The sequence below is a fragment of the Fusarium subglutinans genome (assembly GCF_013396075.1).
Source record: "Fusarium subglutinans strain NRRL 66333 chromosome Unknown NRRL66333_c0000089, whole genome shotgun sequence".
Lineage (NCBI taxonomy): Eukaryota > Fungi > Ascomycota > Sordariomycetes > Hypocreales > Nectriaceae > Fusarium > Fusarium subglutinans.
The window spans coordinates 35,361-54,713 of NW_023502152.1; the positions used below are offsets into that span (position 1 = coordinate 35,361).

Below are 19,353 nucleotides of genomic sequence, written 5' to 3' on the forward strand. Positions count from 1 at the left end.
GGACAAAAGCGGTCTATCATCATCATGTACATCACAAAACGAGTGACAATCTTGATATTTGGCATCAACTTCCATTTCTTAGGGTGGGATGATAGCCATAATGCGAAAGCGAAATGATCCATAGTATTTTTTCTGCAATCCCCAAAACAAGTGGTACGTAGCCGTCATGATTGTCAAGATTTATTCCTCCATGGCATCTCCGTGAATACCAGAAGGCAGACGTCCCTCGTTCAGCTCCTTCTCCAGCGCGATAATCTCCTGTAGGCTGGTAGCCTTCTTGATACGCTCCTGTAGTCGCTTCTTCTCGGCGTCCGTCAGCTTTATCCGGGAAAGTTTGGAGGGCGCGTCCGAGCCGTCGGTCGAGGTGTTGAAGGTTGTGGTCTTGATACCCTGGATCTGTGTCGTTGTTAGCGTCATAGAACTGTTTGTTATTGGCGATGCCCGTACCTTTGAAGCCAGAGCCGTTGGCTCCTCTTCAGTTCCGAAGAGCTCGCGAGCCTTCTCCCGCTCGGACTCTTTAACCTTGGCGAAGTCGAGAAACCGCACGGAAGGACACTTCCATAGTACCCAGTATCGGTAGTTCTGCATCTTGCATCAGTAATTGCTACTCCAGTCGACACGGCTCAAACTGACCTCCTTCTTGGAAACGGGGTTATCCGACAGTACCAGGTGCGTCAAGCGGGGAAATGACGCCAGCGCATCCAAATCCGCAAGCTCTGTCAGGTTGTTCGACGATAACACCAGGTTGGCAAGGTTTGGAATAGCCTTAGCCAGAGAGGGTTGAATACTTGAGACGCGGTTTCGTGCGAGGAGAAGGGTCGTTATTCGAGGCGATAAGGGAAAGTTTCCCAGTACTTGAATGTCATTATCTGTGAAGTCGATGGCATCGTGAGGCTAAGCTGTTAGCAACAGAGCAACAAGGCAGAGAATCTGGAACTTACACCAGCGACACCCAGGTTCTCAATCGCGGGAATTCGGTGGCCTGTTCACGCCGCAAAGACGATTGTATCAACTCTGCGCTCTCTAGAGATCAAAAATGTAGCATCTGCTCTTTTCAAAACGCACCTCGAAGATCAAGCTCTCGCTCCTTGAGCGGGTTGAGGTAGGATAGGGAATCCCGGATGAGGTCGGCGGTGAGCCGCATCTTGGATTTGGGGCCGTTACCTCGGGTTCAGAAATGAAGTTGCTTGGATTTGGCTCGCTGCGTGATCGAGTTTGGAGACTGTTTGGAAGGGCGTGTGAATGTCGGTAGTGTTGATTTATGGTAAGGCAAGGCTGCGACTTGATGAGGCGTGGGGGAAATTTTGGTGTCGCGTGTGGCTTGAGCTAAGAGTGGCACACACGCCCCAGCCACCATAGACTCAGATTCATGGACCAGCAACACAATAAGGTACCTACTCTAAGGTAAGTTTTACAATATAACCCAGTCAATCACTAAATAGAGAGTGGTTCGGGATATTCGAAAGAGTTCACGTATATCCAGCACTTTTTCAGAAGTTCTTCCTCTTTAGCACACTACAATTGATAGGACAAACTCCAATATATCTAAGCTTAGCAGTTAATGATAATGTAATTCTTGCTTGGTTGTTCTATCCAGAAACAAGCTCCTGGCAAACTACAAGGCGATTGCTCTTGATGTGTTTATGAATTGCATCGTGTCACCAGCTGTATCACGGCTCTACTGAAACACAAAGACGACGCCCATCCTATCCACCGAAACACTCATAATATAGGGGAACTCCAACAACGCCACATCTAAAATAGAATCCACGTGAGACTGAAGCAACTGTTGTTGCTGAAGGGATATAACTGTCGATCGAGGTGGTCGGGCGGTCGATGACTTGGCTCTTGATCCAGAACCAGCATTAGGGGCCGTCGGAGCCTGTCTAGGAAAACGCTCCGTGTTCAACGTCAGCGCCGTTGTTGGGTGGGAGGTTGTGTAAGTCGGTTTAGGTAGATCTGGGGATAGTCCACTGTAGATGAACGAGCTCTCCATCCGAGACAAATCCCAGAAGCGAAGTCTCTTATCTGATCCGCCAGTGACGATGAAGGCGTGTCTCACGTCTCTCGAGTCTTCTGTACTTGCAGTTCCGACAACCATAGCACGAACTCCACGATCGGCATTGGCGATTTCGTTGGGTTCGATGTTAGTAGCATATCGTCCGAGCATGCCTTCTCGCTTATCTTCATCCACGTCCCATGGCTCATACGCTTTGAGTCCATCCTTGCTGCCTCCCGTTCTATAAATCTCTCGGCAGACGGTTTTTTCCAGGTCCCAAACCGTCACCTCGCCTTGTCCAGTACCGCCAGAAATGCATACCCATTTGCCACGGCCTTTAGTAGGGTGGATGCAAATTCGGTAGATTGACCCTTTGCCTGGTAGGCCCCAACCTTTAAGCCTCATTTTGAAACGCAAATCCCAGAGATCAACAACTCCATGAGATGTGCCCACGCAAAGCCAGTTGCGCTTCCTATCCACACAAAAGCAAGTTGGCGTTCCATGGTGCACAGGGTTCTCGAGAGTGTATAGGAGACTCATGGTCCTCAAGTCGATACCAAGAATCCTTGAGCGATTCGTAGCGATGACAAGAATAGAGTTCGATTCTTGTCTGAAATGTTCACACCACACCGCGAACTCGCCATCTGGTAGTTGATACTCTCGCAGAACGCGCAATTTGCCGTACCTGACAACGCCACCCGCAGATACGGTGTCGACCTTCACCACGTGAACGGTGCCATCAGATGCACAGCTCACAAAACAGTGTGAGTTTTCTACAAAACAGAGGGCAACAACTCGTGTGTTATCTCCGTGTTTGTGGAGTTGACGAGAACGGTGTGTAATGTTTCGCTCGAGCCTAGCCGTATCCCAAACCCTCACAGTACCGTCGTCGCCACCAGTGATGAAGAAGACATGGTCAGGGGATGGTAAAACCCTATTGATGGGACTCTTATGTTCGGAAAACGTTGCAACAAGTTGTCCGACCGGCTTCCAAGGTTCCTCGCCAGGTTGAACACTGGCGCGACTTGCTTTGCTCCGCTTGATCGGCGTGACCATAGGCCCAAATTCAATAACATCACGAGGAAAGTTATCAACATACATGTTATCCAACATTCTTTGTATGCTTGGATCGTTGCCTGCGTAACTATGTTTCGACGCCCGGGAGCCGGTAGTGTCGCCTTCATTCCCTTCAGAGGAAGCTTGCTGGTCGGTTGAGGTCTGAGCAAAAGGCCCCTCAACTTCACCAAATGCATTCGCGTCGGTGGTGCCAGTTTGTGCGGTCGATTTGTTTTTGTCCTTGCGGTCAAGGAGACTTAGGGCGCTTGCCTGATGGCGCACTGCATTTCTGGAAGGTGAACCCCCTTGAGAGGGCCTATCGTCGGCTGTCTGCATCAACTGCCCTGCGGAGGGTGCTCTAGTATGCGTTCGACCAGCACTAGTTGGTGAAAGGAGACGGCGTGATGAACGAGGTCCGACACTTTGTACTCGGCGGTTATTGTTGACCCTCTTTTTTCCGCCAGTCGAGTCGTCAATAGTCATGGAGGCATCCAAGAGGGCATCTGCAATTGTGTAAGACTCCGCTGGTGGTTCAAGATCCACGACTGCATTGGGGTCTCGAAGTGGCGCGTCATTGAAGAACACCGTCTGAGGAGTGATTCCCAGTGATTTGAGAGATACTACACCATTGGATGCGGTACCATCCGATGTAGAAGTATCACGCGCCTTTATTTTACTTAGGCGCCAAATGAACTCGCGTAGGGCATCGAGCTTCAACTCATCCTCATGCTTGAGTCCGAGGTTTCTGAGTTTTGTCAACCATTGCTCATCTTCATCATTTCGAGCCACTCGCCCCATGGAGCTTTGCATTAAGTCCCGAGAGGCACGGCTTGATGTTGACCCTTTGGAGCCGAACAACAATGGTTTGAGCTGTTGCAGGGGCTTCCAGTAGATGCCGCGTTCTGTTTTCGAGGCCCACGTTATAGCCTGGTCAAAGACGTTTCGAGCCAATGGCCTCTTGAGAGCATCAAGTATGTTGAGCTCGGAAAAGTCTGTGAGAACCTCCACCTTCAGGAACGGTTTTACAAGAGGCATCAGGTTGCACCTGACATCAGCAGGTGGCAAGTACCGTGCCGACATTGATAAGAATTCTGCGGCTGATTCGCGGATCCAGATGTTTGGGTGCATTGTGAATCGGCTGATGAGGTCAACTAGCTCCCAAACCTTGGGCCTTGATAACAAACCAAGCCCAGCGAGTTGAGCAAGCGAGTGGAGAGCGGCCTGTACCACGTACTCCTCTGGATCAGTCAAGGCTTGTATCATCAAGGGGAGCATGAACTCCTCCAAACTCGTGCTTCCAATGAAGACTGCGATGCCGACGATCGTATCAAAAAATGCGCATTTCAGCGTCCAGTCTCGATCGTTCAGATATGTGTTAAGATGAGTAAGGAGGACATCGTTTGAATGATGGTCAAAGAAGAGGCACAACTCGGGTACGGAGGCCAAAAATGCTCTGCGAACAGAAATGTCCGGGTCTTCTACCAATTGCTTTGAATGGCTCTCAAGAACCTCAAAAAGCTGTCGCCCCGCGTTGTCAAAGACGCTCTCGAAGTTGGCCTTGGCATCCGCTCCAGGCTCGACTTCAGGATCAGTAATAGGCATCGAGCCATCAGCTCGAAGGCTCGAGGCCATATTGAGGAATCTCTGTGCAGTGGTCGCAAGACTGCCGAGACAAGAAGCATAAGCTGCTCTGACCAAAGAACTAGGTACCCTTGATCTAGACCCCAACGCGATTTCCATGCGAGGCAATACATACTCTACCAGGACATGAGAGTTGAACGCATTGACCGTCTGCACCAGCTGCAAAAGCTGGGTAATGGTTCGAATAGCAGCAATCAACACTAGATCTGTCTCATCTGGGACGAGAAGTGTCATTAGATATGGCAAAACTCTGTCCAACTTGGCTTCATCGGTTAGTCTTTCAGAAAAGGCAAGGAGTACATCACATGCGCGGATTCGTGAAGATGCTCGCGCAGTGTTTCTTAGTTGAGACACGATCAGCGTCAGGAATATCAACGTTCCATCATCTTCCGGTGGCTCTAATTCGGAAGATACGGTATGGTTGTGATTCGGTATGTTAAGTCTCACTGGGAAATGCGATAGGCTCAGCCTAGGAGGCGGTTGAAGTTCGTCTGAGGTACGTTTCTCAAGCTGATAACCGAGGAAGTATGAGATCTTATCAAAGTCGTAAAATACACGATCGATTCGATCATCGGCTTCTCCAAGATTTTTCGAAGTGCCTGACATGGGACTGTTCCCAGACGAAGGGTCTGTTATGAGCTCCATATACTGGTGCAGGAAATTGTAGAAGTAATGTGGAAATACTTTGCCTTTCCAGAAATCCAGGTACTGGTCTGCTGAGTATCGTTTCTCGGGGTCAAGCTGAATCATGTGGGCTATCATATCGGCGAGGTCCTTATTTGCGATGGTGCTCAGATGCGTGATCACAGGGTCGTACTCGCCACGCCGATACTTGTACAACTGTGCGAGGCTGAAGATGTCCGACTCAAGAAACAATTGCGCAATAACGCAACCAGCACTGAAGATGTCCATTGCCCATGTCATCTTCGCATTCTTCGGTGGCGCTTCTCCAGAAGCATAGAAGCGCTCGGGGGCGATATAGCAGGTTCGGAGGCCTGAGGTATCGAAGAAGTAAGAGAAATCGGCCGGGTTGTCGTCGGGAAGCATCACAGGCTTATAGGCGGAGGAGAAATCGGAGAGGTACAGCCAATTCCATGATGTCACGAGGACATTCTGCGCCTTGATGTCGCCGTGGTAGACATCGCGTGCATGACAATCGCGTAGAGCGCAAAGCAGCTGAAAGGCCAACCATTTCTTCTCGATGTCCTCGAGGAACGGTCGAGTGCTGACTCGGTCGTATAGTGAGCTGTAAAGGAACTGGCGGACCAGGTAGCCATTGGTCTCGGTCTCGATAATGCGCTGGAATCCGAGGGTGTTGGGGATTTTATCTATCGCGTTACTCTGCTCTGATTTTAGTTAGAAGATTTCTGGGAGTGTCGAAAACGCCCGAAGGTTACCTATTATCTGTTTCTTGTATTGCTGTAACTTGACGTCGGCGTATGGCTTAACCAGGACCTTGACGAGCACTAGACCATTCTCGTGCCGCCCACGAATAGACTTCATAAACCTCGCATTTCCTATGCTTTTCTCAAATTGAACATCGCTAAGCTCCGAGATATCGATGCCTGCGGAGCCGACAGACGGCGTCGCGAGGGAGAACCCTTGACCCATGATTTGGTGGGGGGCCTAGGGGAATCGTGAAAGCTATCGATCGGTCACGCACGAAGCTATCGTCATTTTGAAAGATTGAAATGGCAGGTGCACGTCGTCTGGAATATAAGGTAGCGCTCAAGTCGCGATCCGCCGATTCGATGTTGAGGTTACCTAAGGTAGGTGTCTAGGTATGAAGGAGTAACAAGTCGTGGTTGATGCAGGAGTGAAGCTTGTCACTACAAGGAACGTCATACAGAGGCAGATGCACGCGGAAGACCATGCCCCACTAAACCACGTCTAAGTGAATTCAGCTGAGGCTCTACCCAACACAACCACATAGAAGGCCATTAAGGCAAAAGAAACCATGAAGAATTTAAATCAGAGCAATTTATGAGTCAATGAAATTTCTTCGGTATCACGCTTGCCACCCAAGGTAAGTAGAATGGCAGTATTTTCCTTGTCCTAGGTTGTGTTATTTAGCAACTTATCGTGCTCTACGCATGCCTAACAAGGATAGGTAATTCACGATCCATAATCCAGACTTCACAATGGAAGAACAAATCAACCGAATCACAATTCACGAATTAACCTATTAACTGCTGGAAGGGTGACTAGTATGTCATGTCGGAATAGCAAGTAGAAAGTCATCTACCCAAACAACAAGAATCAAGACTAATCGACCCGAGTCACTGTAAACCTCAAGGTCAAATAATCCCACAGTTCTCACGGCAGGATATCAGGGTTTGCTGCCACCATTCATGCAATGTTCAAACGGTATTCGGACTCCATAAATATCATCGATTGTTCAGTCTTATCAATTAAACGCTAGACTTAGACGTACAGGGTCTGTCGAGCTCTTCTTTACCAGATGGAAGTTCCACAAACTGTTGAATGATGCTATAGCTGAGAACTCGCTAAGCTTCTTATAACTTTGATCCTCATTCTCACGTGGAGACAACTATAAAGAATGGAACTTTGATTTGTGAATCAGCTCTCTTCAACAGTAACGCTGCTCAAGTTCCAAGTGATAATAAAGCCACGACCTGATGTTAGTCAACGTAGCTGTTGACTTGCGCAGAAGAAATGGGCTTGTAGTCATGGCACTACGTGGCTAGAATTATACGAAAGAGATGAATTGTTGAATTTTACTCACTGTATATATGGGTTGTTAGTTTTCTCATCTTTCCCCATACTGACAATGTGTCCTGACGAAATGTTCGTTGCTCTCTTTTATTAGGACGCTTCTCATCTGACATTAAACCCGAAGATTGTGGGGTCTCTCCCGTGATTGAGCGAGGAACTCCGAAACATATATGTCATTTATCTCTCTCTCTCTCTCTTTCTCTCTTCGTCAGTTCAGTAAATGCAAGTGTGCTGGTTCGCCCAGTCTTGAATCTCTCTGACAACAACTAGTCTTCTTGCCTCTTTTTCCTGGATTAATACTCAACTACATCGACATCAATTCTAGCAGTCAGGGGAAATCTAAAAGCAAACTAGCAAGTCTCCAAAGCGAGCATGGAGTTTTCACATCAACTGGATCGCTCACTAGTTACCACGAGCAAAGCCCCTGGGCACCAATATTGCTTAGTATCTAGATAACGTACCCCCAACAATCAGCCCCCTTTCCGTCTCACAATGGAGTCTTTCTGCCTACTTCGGTCTTTGGGGGTAAACCGCACAGTGCAGAAGAGTCAAATGTTCGTTTCTTGAAATCCTATGGCCACAGTGACTAGCCCTTGAGCTTGCTGATGATGCTAAGGAACCCTCGCCAGGCATATCAATGCAACTCAAGAATGTATTCTCACCCATTCACCAAACCAGGTTAGAGCCCTTTGGGAACGCGTAGCAAAGACCTTCATGAAGTCTTTCTGGCTCGAATGCCCAATCTCTAACAGCTTCCTGTTTACTTACAGGGCCCCAAGAGATGTCTAACGAACTTCATTTGCCGGCTGGAAAGGTGAATGGATGATAAAGGATTCGACAACTCAGTGTACCTAAGCACTAGACTAAAATTTACCTAAGTTTGTCAATCTTTCTAAGAATTTGATAAGATATGCTAAAAAGTTGGCCTTCTTTTATGAAGTTTTATCAGTTTAGGTAAATTTTAGTATGGTGATTAGGTACTCTGAGTTATTTATGTAAGAAGCTGAGATGTCCTTTGAATGAAAGACGAGTTCCAATCCATCGTTTATTTCTTACGAAAACGAGGGAAACGCAAGTTGTATAGCGTCATTTCAAGATTCCCATTGTTCATCACCATAAACCTAGATAGAACTATGAAAAGAAAAAAGTATCGGAAATACAGCCAAGTCCCTTGAAATCCTTAGAGCATGCAGCAACCCCGACGCTATGAATGGTCTTTCTTTTGACGTAAGATAAGCTCCAAAGTGACGATCAACAACTAGTATATGATACAAAGCCAATCCATACGGACGCAATGCTCACGCTTCGTGATAAATATAAATGAAAGGTGGAAGACGGTCCTCCGTTTTCCAGCAGATGGAAGTAAGCAAAACAAATTCCAGTGAGTTTTTTCCCCCTTTTGAAGTTTTCTTCTCCGCGGTCCGTGACGCCAATGATGATCTCGATGAGTAGTAACATGAGCGGTGCTAAAAGCAAAGTACCTTAAACAATTGAGCTTCTCGTTATGGTGTTTCGAGAATGATGGCCCAGGCACACGACTCGCGACCACGCTATGGTCCACGACTGCGCATCGCCCGGGTTGATCGATATTGCAGTTTGGGAAGTTCCATTTCGACATCGATGCCCTCGTCAGCTTCCATGATATTTGGATCCACAGCCATAGGTGCCATGGGATCTGCTGGGATGATAGGTTCGGCAACTTCGAGCTTTGCGGGCTCCAACTTGTTCTCCTCTCTAGTGGGTGTCGGGCTGCTTTCCTTGAGGCCAACGGCCATGTCGCGGCGCATACTTATGGGCCGCCGTGTCCGGACTTTGCCCATCTCGCCTGTTTCCTTTGCTAATTCAGGCTCTTCGCGCTCTACGCGCTCCATTTCTGTCTTGGCCATCTCAAGAACCTCGGTCAGTCGTTTCTGTACCTTACTGATCTCGTCGTTGCAGTCGCCATCGCGAAGGAACTGGTGAGCACCGTGCTCACACATACTCTGCACAAACTCGAGGCCCTTATCCAGCTTATCGTATACATCTGGCGGTTGGTCGCCAGCACCGGGTCGGGATATTGACATAGGACCGAATCGCCTGCTGCTCATGTATCGAAGTGAAGGGAGAACGTCGTCATTACTTCCATCCTCTGATACGTCTTGCTCGGCAAGCTTCTTGATCTGGGCAACTCTTGCGGCCATCTTGGCTTTGCGCATCAGGTTTCGACTTGACGAGACGAACCTCACAAGATCGTCAAAGAAGCTCTGCACATAGCTATCATAGTAGACAATGATCATGCTCCGTGTTCGATAAGCGGTAGGGGCGTCTTCGTTAGACATCATAGATGGCGACTTAGGCTTCTTCCTGACCTGAGCTCGTGCTCTAGCTTGTGCGGCTTTGATAATCTCTTGTTGCTGACGAATGGAAGCCGGGCTTGGGATATGCACCATGGGTGTCTCAGGCTTGACTGGTGTCTGTACTGTGATGTCACCTGCGCCATCTTCGAGGATGTCCTCATTCGCTGGAGCCTCGGCGTGAACTACTGGAGGATCATCTTTAGGCTTGAGTGACTCGGTTGAGCCTTTGTTGCGAAGCGACTTTGTCTCCGCGCTTTTGCCCTCTGCGGCAGCAACAGCGGCCAGCTCGGCCTGGCGTCGGTCGATCTGGCCACTGAGGTCGTCAAGTCGCTGTAACCAGTCCGGAACGTTATTGACAAGATTCTTAAGCGCATCCATAGCCATGTCGCGGAAGTCTATTTCTAGTGGTGGAGCCGTGGTGGCTGAAGGTATAGGGGCCCGGTGATGCTCACCCGACTCCCTAGCTGTCGGATTGAAGAATGGCAATATATGCTAGAGCTGGAGAGCTGCGTGTTTGCAGACTTACAGCGAATGAGGCAAGTTGGGAGATTTAAGTTGTATCGGGACCTGGTGGCAAATAAAGGTAGGGTGATCGGCAGCGTTTCGTGTCTCGGATGGATCAAAGTCCAGTTCGTGGGTATCAAATAGAATCAGTGAGGAATAATTGATAAAGCAAGCACCATAGCACTCTGGTGGGACAGAGGCAAAGAAATTGGATCGTTTCTTGGGTGAGACTCGTATCAGTCCTCTTTTGTCTCGTGATGGTCGTAATCGTCGTAGGCGTCGTTAGATGATACAAAGGTTCTCCCTGGACAAGGGCAGAAAGGTGTACAAATGCGTTAATGCAACTTGGTATGGATTGGACAAAAGGTCAAAGAGCTTGAGGTCAAATGCTCAAAGGTGCAGGAGAATAGAGGATGCCGTAGGTGTTTAAGATTAAAGAACCAAGGCTGGTTGGTTGAAACGAAATGATTCGAGTTGGACTTGGTTTGGTTCAGGCCTGGTCTGACGCTTGATGGGTCCACTAAGATGGAACGAACCTGGCGCGATGTTTGAATGTTGGTTGTGTAGATAATAGGTAGAACCAACAGCTGAGGCCTCGGAAAAGAGATGAGGATGGAGGTGAAAGCAAGGTTTGCAACTGTGAGAAGTCCACTGCGAGCGGTTCCTCAATTGATCGCTTACGTCTCGTCTCGTGTCGTCTTGTCTCAACAGGGCAAGGGACTCGGCAGGTCGGACGGAGGCTCAGGCCTTCTAGGGAATAAGTGGCCGGGTGGGTAGTGGGAGTGCGGCGGGGAGAAATGGAAGCTAGAGAGCGCGGAAGACGGGAATTGAAGCGTTTTAGAGAGTCCAAGCAACGACTCCCAGGATGTATGAACCCGATCCGAACAGCCCTGTCTAGGGTCTTAGTCTTATCCGATCTTACACTTCCAGTGGCCTTCTAAGCTCCTCAGATTGGCTGAACTGTCTCTGGACGGGCGAGGGCAAGCCACAGTCCACTAATGACGGGGGAGTTTGAGCTTGGCTCAGGCCGGTTAAGGGCTGAAGCTGGCTGAGAGTTTGCTGCTTAGGGCGCGGGAGTTGCAACGATTTAAACCCCGAAGCGGTAGAGGCGAAGGGTCAGAATACAGAAGAGGAGCCAAGGAGCCGAGATTCAAGAAGAGATCGGCTGCAGTGGGAGAAGAGGAGGAGGTTGAATGGGATGGTGTAGAAGAGAGAGAGAAAGAAAGAAAGAAAGAGGACGAAGGGGAGAAACAGGCAATTAGAGATGCAGAGTGATAACCTAAGCCTGTACGTAGCCCAATAAACGAAAAAGAGAATAAGATGGAGAGAGGGTTGGTGTCAGAGGGAGGGGATCAGAACAAGCATGAACATGGGTGGTATGGGTATGGGATGCCATGCGAGCGAAAAGGCGGGATGGGGATGGCGAGAGATTTTATTGCAACACAGTAGCAGCAGAGAGATGCAGATGCAGATGCAATGCATATTGGCATTGCATGGTTCAAGGTCATGGTCAAGGTAAAGCAAGATCGCTGCAGAGAGAGTGGAAGAGCGACGAGGAGGAGAAGGGTAAACAGAGCGAACGAGCCTACAGTACGAGACGGGGTGTTTCTCTAGGGGGTCAGGGGCGTGTAGAATGTCCTCTACGCCACCAACAGGTGTGTACTTCAGAGGAACTCTCTGGCACACTGCATAATACATACAAAATGCATGTATCCGTACTGCATACCACTCGTACTACACCCTTGAGCATTAAATAGCGAAGCAGAGTAAAGGCTCAATGAGAGGGGGATTTTGGCAAAGATGAGATGGGAAAAGAAAGATTCTTCCATTACAGGGATTGCCGGAGGATGGACAACGGCGGCTGGGCGGCAGGAATCACGGCCGCGGCGGCACGGTGCAGGCCTGGCTATTTGCAGTGCCTTGGCTGATGTCGGCTTTGAGGAGCAAGAAGGCCTCTGACCTTGAATCAGGGTGTCAAAAAAGTAGCGAGTTGATCGACGCTCTAAGTTCGAGCCAAGTTTACCTAAATATTTTTGTCGGCGAGGATGGATCAAGATGGAGCTCCGTCTTGTCTCCCCAACAGTGGAGAAGAGGTTAACTAGGGGAAACATGCAAGTAATCATGAGGTATCATTGTTGATACACTGACAACTGTACCCGTGATGCTTTAAGATACTCATGGTACCATGCATTCAAGACGGCCGACTCGTTGAACTCTAAAAGAGACCATCACGGAAACAATCAACCTGAGTACTACACAAGGACCGTTGCGAGGTGATCGGACTCGATGAGATATGCCACGGGGGGTCAACTTCAGGCGAGTGTGAGATGTGCGGGATGCCACGCAATGAAATGTAACTATTGGGGAGAGAAATGTGATTGACGTTTTAAGGGTCGGGATTAGTTCAGTCGAGCTAAGCTAATTGTGCGTCTAGTTGTTGTGGCTTGTTGGTGTTGATTTTTGACACAAAACTGTCAATGGGTCTCGTTTTGTGCTTTGACATGTATGAAGAGGTCACCACAAGTGAGACAGGATTTCTCAACCCAATGGTCCCTCCAATGATCAGTCACGCTGCAGGTAACTCAGATATCATCAATCAACTTCTCTCTTGCTGATTGACACTGTGTTGGAAGAACTGCGTACCTAAGGCACCTACTCGTAAACAGGGAATGTTTCCAGTGGGGGGATCAATCATGTGGAGCTGTTGAGTTGAGCCACGGCCCATGATGCCCTCTCTGGCACAGACGGGCTCATGCATGACAAGTCAAGTCGCAAGGATTCAAATCATACACTGTTGCCGCTATTACTGTTGAATAAACACAAACCAACAGGAGTTTCCTCTCCCGATGGCCACAGCGGGTTCTCCTGTTCACAAAAGAAGTGTTCATGCATGATATGACATGACAACTTATCATGTTGCACGAATCCTTCAGAAACGGGACAAGAAACAAATAAACGCACCGCTCTTCCGTCGATCGTATCTCGCCTTGTCCAACCTTCGGCCCGCTACTCATGGCTCTTCTATCACAATATCCGCAAGACATTCCCTCGTGCCGAACCTTCGGTGACGGAAAGGAGAAAACAACACGGAGGTTGTTGAACATCGCCCTCGAAGCCGAAATCGGGAGATTCTTGCGCTTGTAGGACATTGCAACAGATCTACGTGAATGCCGTGTTTGTTTGCATAGGTACCAACCCTCCCGAAATCAGTTTCGCTTACTGTTCATTCTCATTCTCACGATATGATGTTTTTCTCGATTCGATCTGGAGCTTATCGGCCAACGCGAATGTATGTATGTAGTCTGATGTCAAGCTCAGAATTTTTGCTTTTTGTATACCTAACCAACGTTCGGCCGTTGAACCCTTGACGAACTTAGACCCCTGCACCCCACCTTTACATTATTTCCCTTCTTTGACTGCTTTGAAACTGCATGTAGGACAAGATTGTTGGCACTTGATGGTCAGAGAGGGTTTCCCCAGGCACAGTCTGATATGTAATCTTGACAGACCACTCTCAAAGCTTGTGATGGTGATAGACAGGTCCTCTGCTGTTGTCAATGACACTTTGTACCACCCCAATCTGAGACTTTCCTGTAGGTACATCCATGCCTAGGAGCTGTTGTGATTTTGCAAGATCCAATGCCATTATCACTGCAGTCCTACTGTCATCTCATTTTAAAAAATTATACAGACAAATTCGACGTTTTCTCCGTTTCAAACCCATGGTCAACAGGGATTCGTTAACGAAGCATTATATAGACTACCGCTTCTTTAGTTCCTTCTAGACGACGGAAAAAATTCTTTATCTGGTTTCTCATCAAAAACCCTTGTCATACCCTCCCATGCACGATCTTCTTTGAAACGACCTACCTACAGAGGAAGGTCGAGAAACACAACACCGTACTTCCCGTCGTTTGTGCGATTAGAGCATAAGCTGAATATCGCATGGCTACCGGTTCGCTGCAATTCCTATAATAGGTAATGCCACAGCAGGCAGAAACTATCAGCCTTGTTCCTCACGAACTTGTCATTGTGCTGCATGACGATACTTGTTGTTAGTGACACTGTATCCGTACTTGATGATCGTCTTCAAGAAAGACAGGGGTTATCAATCTCCGCCTTTGAAAGCCCACATGTCCTCTTGAATTGTCTCGAGGGTGAATAGTCCGACGGATATTAGGTATGTTCTCAGGAAATTCTAGCCGCTAGTCGCCAGACCTTAACTCAAATGACTTCCTCGACTGGAGCGTGTTGGTTCTTATTTCCTGGTTACAATCGAGTGTAACCCCAAACAGCTGATATTCAACCTGTTCTTCAACCTCCAGGAAGGCTGTGCCATCGCCGCGTGTTCATGTCCAACGGCTAAAGGACAACTCAACACGTAGCCAAGCCAAGGGGGATCATCTCGCATAACAGTGCATATCAACGTCGCATTAAGAGCTCGTAACATGACAATAAATAAAACACACTATGATCGACTGTTGATTGTTCCCTATCGTAGTTCTGCAGCCGATGGTTCACTAACGTTGTCTAATGAGAGAAACAACAAGCTGTCACGGCAGTTCAACCCATTCTTGTCATTGTCCGATTCGCAGCCTAGCTTTTTTCCCTTTCGGCTCTTTTTCTCTTTTCCTTGATCGGCCTCGCTTGGCTTCGCTTCCGCGATGCTAGTCCAACGGCCAACTAATAAGCTCAAGTTTGCGCCCGGGCATGAGAGATATCCATAGTACGGAGTACGTACGTGGTTTCTATACGCCTCCCGTCTCGATACCTTTTCAATTCGAGACGTTTGTTCTGCTCGGCACTTCTGAAGCGAGGATAAGCAGCGCGTGCGGTATCCCCAGTCATGCTATTTCCTGATCAACGGAGTCTTGACCAGAGAGATCAGCAAGGTTCTGCGGGTTGCAGGCGTCAACAATTCATCACCTGACTAGACTTGACTCTGTTGGTCAAGGTTCATATCCTTGAACAAAGCAATTTGCCCTGTTTTCTCTTCAGCAGGGCAGGGCTTTCAGCCAACAAGTGCCGTACCGACATGGATTCAAAATGTCTCATCATGATGGTTATTAAAGAACCCCAGTTTCTTAAGAATATTGGTTGCTGATCCACAAGGATGAAAAGGTCTAGAACTTGACTAGACGCTCGGCTCAAGACGAATACAAACGGAGTTTCTGATGGATTCGATTCGATAATGATCTCGGCGGTGTGGACGTTAATAAATCGGCCGTCTCTTGCATTTCCGAGGTTGCACTCAGAAGTGTGAAGGATCATCAACCGCCCTGATCCGTCAACTCGCAGCAGAGAGTGTCATTCCAGTCATAGCTCTGAGAGTTGGATCTCCATAACTTAGACGCAACTACATATAGCAAAAGGTTTAGCCTGTCGAAGATCAGCGAATAGTGGCCGTTGTTGTTGTGCTTTGACTTTGACTTGTCTGGTCTCTGAAAGGCCGGCTCGCTCCGCTTTGACGATGCACGAAAAAGGGCCAAAACGGTCGAAGGGGGCTTGAGACAGTGGAAGCCCTGTGCTTATGACGATATAATTACAGGGTTCGTGTCTGGCAGTTTGAAAAGGGAGAACGAGAGAATATGCATTGAGACGGTTACTGAGACACTGACAGGCAATCAAAGACATGCATAGCAGATCCAGGCACTCATGAGACCTGGCTAAGCTGTTTTCGTTATGCCGTAGAGCGCCGCAGGAGTTCTAAACTGGATGAGGCACTTGATGCTGTCTGTATGAAGCATCAACCCTTATTAACCAAAATTCACCGTAAATCGCCAGAGTTAATCCATGCACACCGATGACTTGAATAAGAAACCTTTGCCTTCTCTTATTCTCTTTATTTCCGACTAACCTGCCTTCTCGGAACAGGTCCGATTAATCCTGGCAGCCTTCAAAGTATGTTGGTTGTTAGTTATCGTCTGTTGGTCCTAAATTTCTTGATGACAGCCAAGGAACTCATTATCATTGCTGCGTGCCAAGCTATACGATCAGGCACAGTACTGTATTCTGTAGGAAACCTCGTGTCATGCTGACAATATGCAGCCGTCGCTCTTTGACTCGCCACTCGTCAACTACCGGCGAGCTAGCCAAGCTAAAATCGCTTGCCTTCTTCGTCGCATCGTTAGAATGTTTGCTTGTGGGTAGCTGTGTCTTTCTAGCTGCCACTTTGCTACTCCGTAGTTCTCAGCTGAAAAGGACCCCCTACATCGGCTCTTTGGCAAGGTAGCAGTTGATGTGTCGCACGATGGAATGTTGAGATGCATGTCGGCCGTTTACCTTGTTCAAGAAGAGCAGATGAGACTGAGAAACAAGTTCAACCTCAAACAAACAATTGAGTTCAACCAACAGGTCTTCATGGAGATCCATGACCCCTCACGAAGTGGAGTCACGGTTCATTAGTCGTGTAGATCATGGCCATCTAGACTGGTCTATCCACGACAACTGTTGGGCTTATGACAATTCATGGAGCTACTCACTAGCCATGATACGTACAGAGCAAGGCAAAAACTTCCCGATTAATACAACATTACCGGCCGGGCATGGACAGTGCATCATGACGCTTATCACCACCTTGCGATGCAGGCCTCAGGTGTGTCGACAATCTAGAAAGCCTCCGTATCTATCAACAAACATTGCTTATCATTTTAATGAGCTTGCGTTTCTTGACTCAAGTAATTAAACTCAACTGGGCAATCCATGCAGGATAAAACGATAGGTCAAGCCGCATAGTTATATCTCCTATGCTTTGATTGTCTGGCAAGGGAACAATACTCACATTTTATTCCACAAAGACCCTTAGCAATCCGGCTTATCGATAGAAAGAGACCAACGACTTATCTTAGACAGGGTTAAGCTCATACAGCATCGGATCATCATCACATGAACAGTATTTGGAGCCTTGGAAAAGTTGGTAATAAAAGCACAAGTTAAGCAACGGGAGCCTCGAAGTTATTCATATACAACTACCAAGGATTCTTCCATGTACAGCTAGGTGGAATAGCGACCTCGAAACTACGGTGTGCAATGACAAATACCCGAGTGAGTTGATATATCATACTGTGAGATTGCAAGCCTCAATGGCAACATGCCGAGTTCTCACAGGCACTCCCGAGATGCTATACGCAGTATGTGAATGACCGAGCTGAAACAAATACACATACTGGCCATGATACTCTCAACAACGTTACTGGGATGGATTCGGAGTTTCAGAACCAGGTCCCGGAGTTCCTGTTCGAAGTTTCGACAATCCTCCCGGTTTACACAGGCAGTGTGAGCACACTATGAGGCAGCCTTCGCCGCTACAAAAGGGGCCACTCTCAGAATATCCAGAATAAGACGAGAAGAACGTTCTAATAGAGCTTCTATCTATGACTATCACGGAGATATAAATTAAGGTAGTATAAAGATGATATCATAAGCGAAGAAGCAAAGTTTGTTTTCAGCCTCACAATCTAAAGTTAGTCCGCCAAGATCTTGGTTCAGGGTTCACGATAGCTTCAATGATGGCTGTGCCGTCCATGCTCGGGACTGAAGACAACAAAGATTGCCGCGTCGTAGCCCTAGGACATTGTCTGCAAAGTCATCACTACTGGTACTAGAAACTCTGAATGTGATGACAGATGACCCATTGCTGGTCAAGGTTATCGTGAGCGGCGTATGGGTTTCGGTATTAGCAGGGTAAGGCCCCAGGGCGGCCGCTCGATATGTTGAGGCTCGGGCAGTAGAGAGTATTCGGCAGATGTTAGTGGGGGCCGTGGGTACGATAACAATCACTCAGCACACTAATTGCAACAGCCTATTCGTACTACTATATTGTATAAGTCAATACACTTACAGCCTACATATATGAGTTTGGTGATGATGTGTCCAAGAGGCACATACAATGTTTCCTTGCCGTATGAAAGTGCCGACATACATACAATCTTACAACGCACTGCTACTCAACACCATCTGATTCTGAGGACTCAAATGTCAGCACTATAGTGATCACAAGCACACAGAGCACCTCGGTAGTTAAGTTCAAGCTCTATTTTGAGCCTCGCTCTTCGACCCCAGTTTGTTCCGTACCGAGCTTTCGACAGCTTTACTTCTAAGGGTTTCCTCGGGTTGTCATGCCTTACATGAAAGTTCGCCGAACCATCGGCCATCATCAGATGCTAAACCCTTACAGGAAAAACTCATCCTCCCCGGATCGATCCCGCGTGTTACCCGCCCATTAGCGTGGGTGTGGCATGACTTGAGGGGGTGAAACGCTCCGCTTACCTATGTATACACACATAGTGATTGCAAACTCACTGGTCACACAAACTCGTTGACTTTGTTAGGCCAAGATGATTGAATCTTGCCAGTTATCGTGTGGTGTCATGTCATGCCTCGGCTTGACAGATGGAGATTTACGTGCATGTCTACCAACACCAATTACAACAGACCTTTCACAGGGCCACCATGCTTGAAGATTATTTAACGTTTCGCACGTGTCTTTGCACACCATAATACGATATAGGGACTCGCCTAACCTTCACTCTAGCCTTACGCAGTTCAAGTCGTGTAAGCGCCCAACCAAGTGCGGGCCGCCTCCTCCAAAGCTTGGCTTGCATCTGTAACCCTTGTCCTGCTGTGCATATTCGGAGGTTACACGCAAGCAAAACTCCTTCGCCAACGGAGGCGGACCGACTCTACGAAACTTGTTCGAAACAAGAAATCGCCGTGAGCAAGATGTGCAGTTCAAGGATCGGAGGTGTCTCTATTTGTGGTTGCGAGTTGTATTGACAGAGTATCAATTGGACACTGACACACTCTTACATACTACCTACGTAAGTAGGTAAGGTAGCTGGAATAATACCCTGTAGCTCCCCCAGCCTCTCCCGCAATTTGTCGGAGTACTTCTGTTGTGATGAACAGGGGTTGAAACACGCACTTTCACGGATGCGGAACTCGAGAATTACAATCAGAGAGTTGCAGTCGAGAGTTGCAGTCGAGAGTTGCAGTCTCGCCAAGTTGCATACTTGAACCGCCAATGCTGCTCTGACTGCTTGATACTGATGCATAAGAAAGTATATGAGGTCCGTTCCACAT

At 48.0% G+C, this 19,353-nt stretch overlaps 3 protein-coding genes across 3 annotated transcripts; all 3 read right to left on the reverse strand.

Annotated features, from left to right (window-relative positions):
- Positions 1-180: 180 nt before the first annotated feature.
- Positions 181-1,144, reverse strand: FSUBG_7157 (u2 small nuclear ribonucleoprotein A; the record flags this gene model as incomplete). Its single annotated transcript, XM_036685432.1, has 5 exons — positions 181-396; positions 448-582; positions 634-894; positions 942-982; positions 1,066-1,144. 5 exons carry the CDS (start codon positions 1,142-1,144, stop codon positions 181-183), a joined length of 732 nt encoding a protein of 243 aa, XP_036537301.1.
- A 534-nt stretch (positions 1,145-1,678) lies between these two features.
- FSUBG_7158 (VPS15 kinase) lies at positions 1,679-6,307 on the reverse strand (the record flags this gene model as incomplete). The annotated part of the gene is made up of 2 exons (XM_036685433.1): positions 1,679-6,042; positions 6,094-6,307. The coding sequence occupies 2 exons, from the start codon at positions 6,305-6,307 to the stop codon at positions 1,679-1,681; spliced, it is 4,578 nt and encodes a 1,525-aa protein (XP_036537302.1).
- A 2,675-nt stretch (positions 6,308-8,982) lies between these two features.
- FSUBG_7159 (uncharacterized protein) lies at positions 8,983-10,152 on the reverse strand (the record flags this gene model as incomplete). Its single annotated transcript, XM_036685434.1, has 1 exon — positions 8,983-10,152. One exon carries the CDS (start codon positions 10,150-10,152, stop codon positions 8,983-8,985), a length of 1,170 nt encoding a protein of 389 aa, XP_036537303.1.
- Between the last annotated feature and the right edge of the window lie 9,201 nt (positions 10,153-19,353).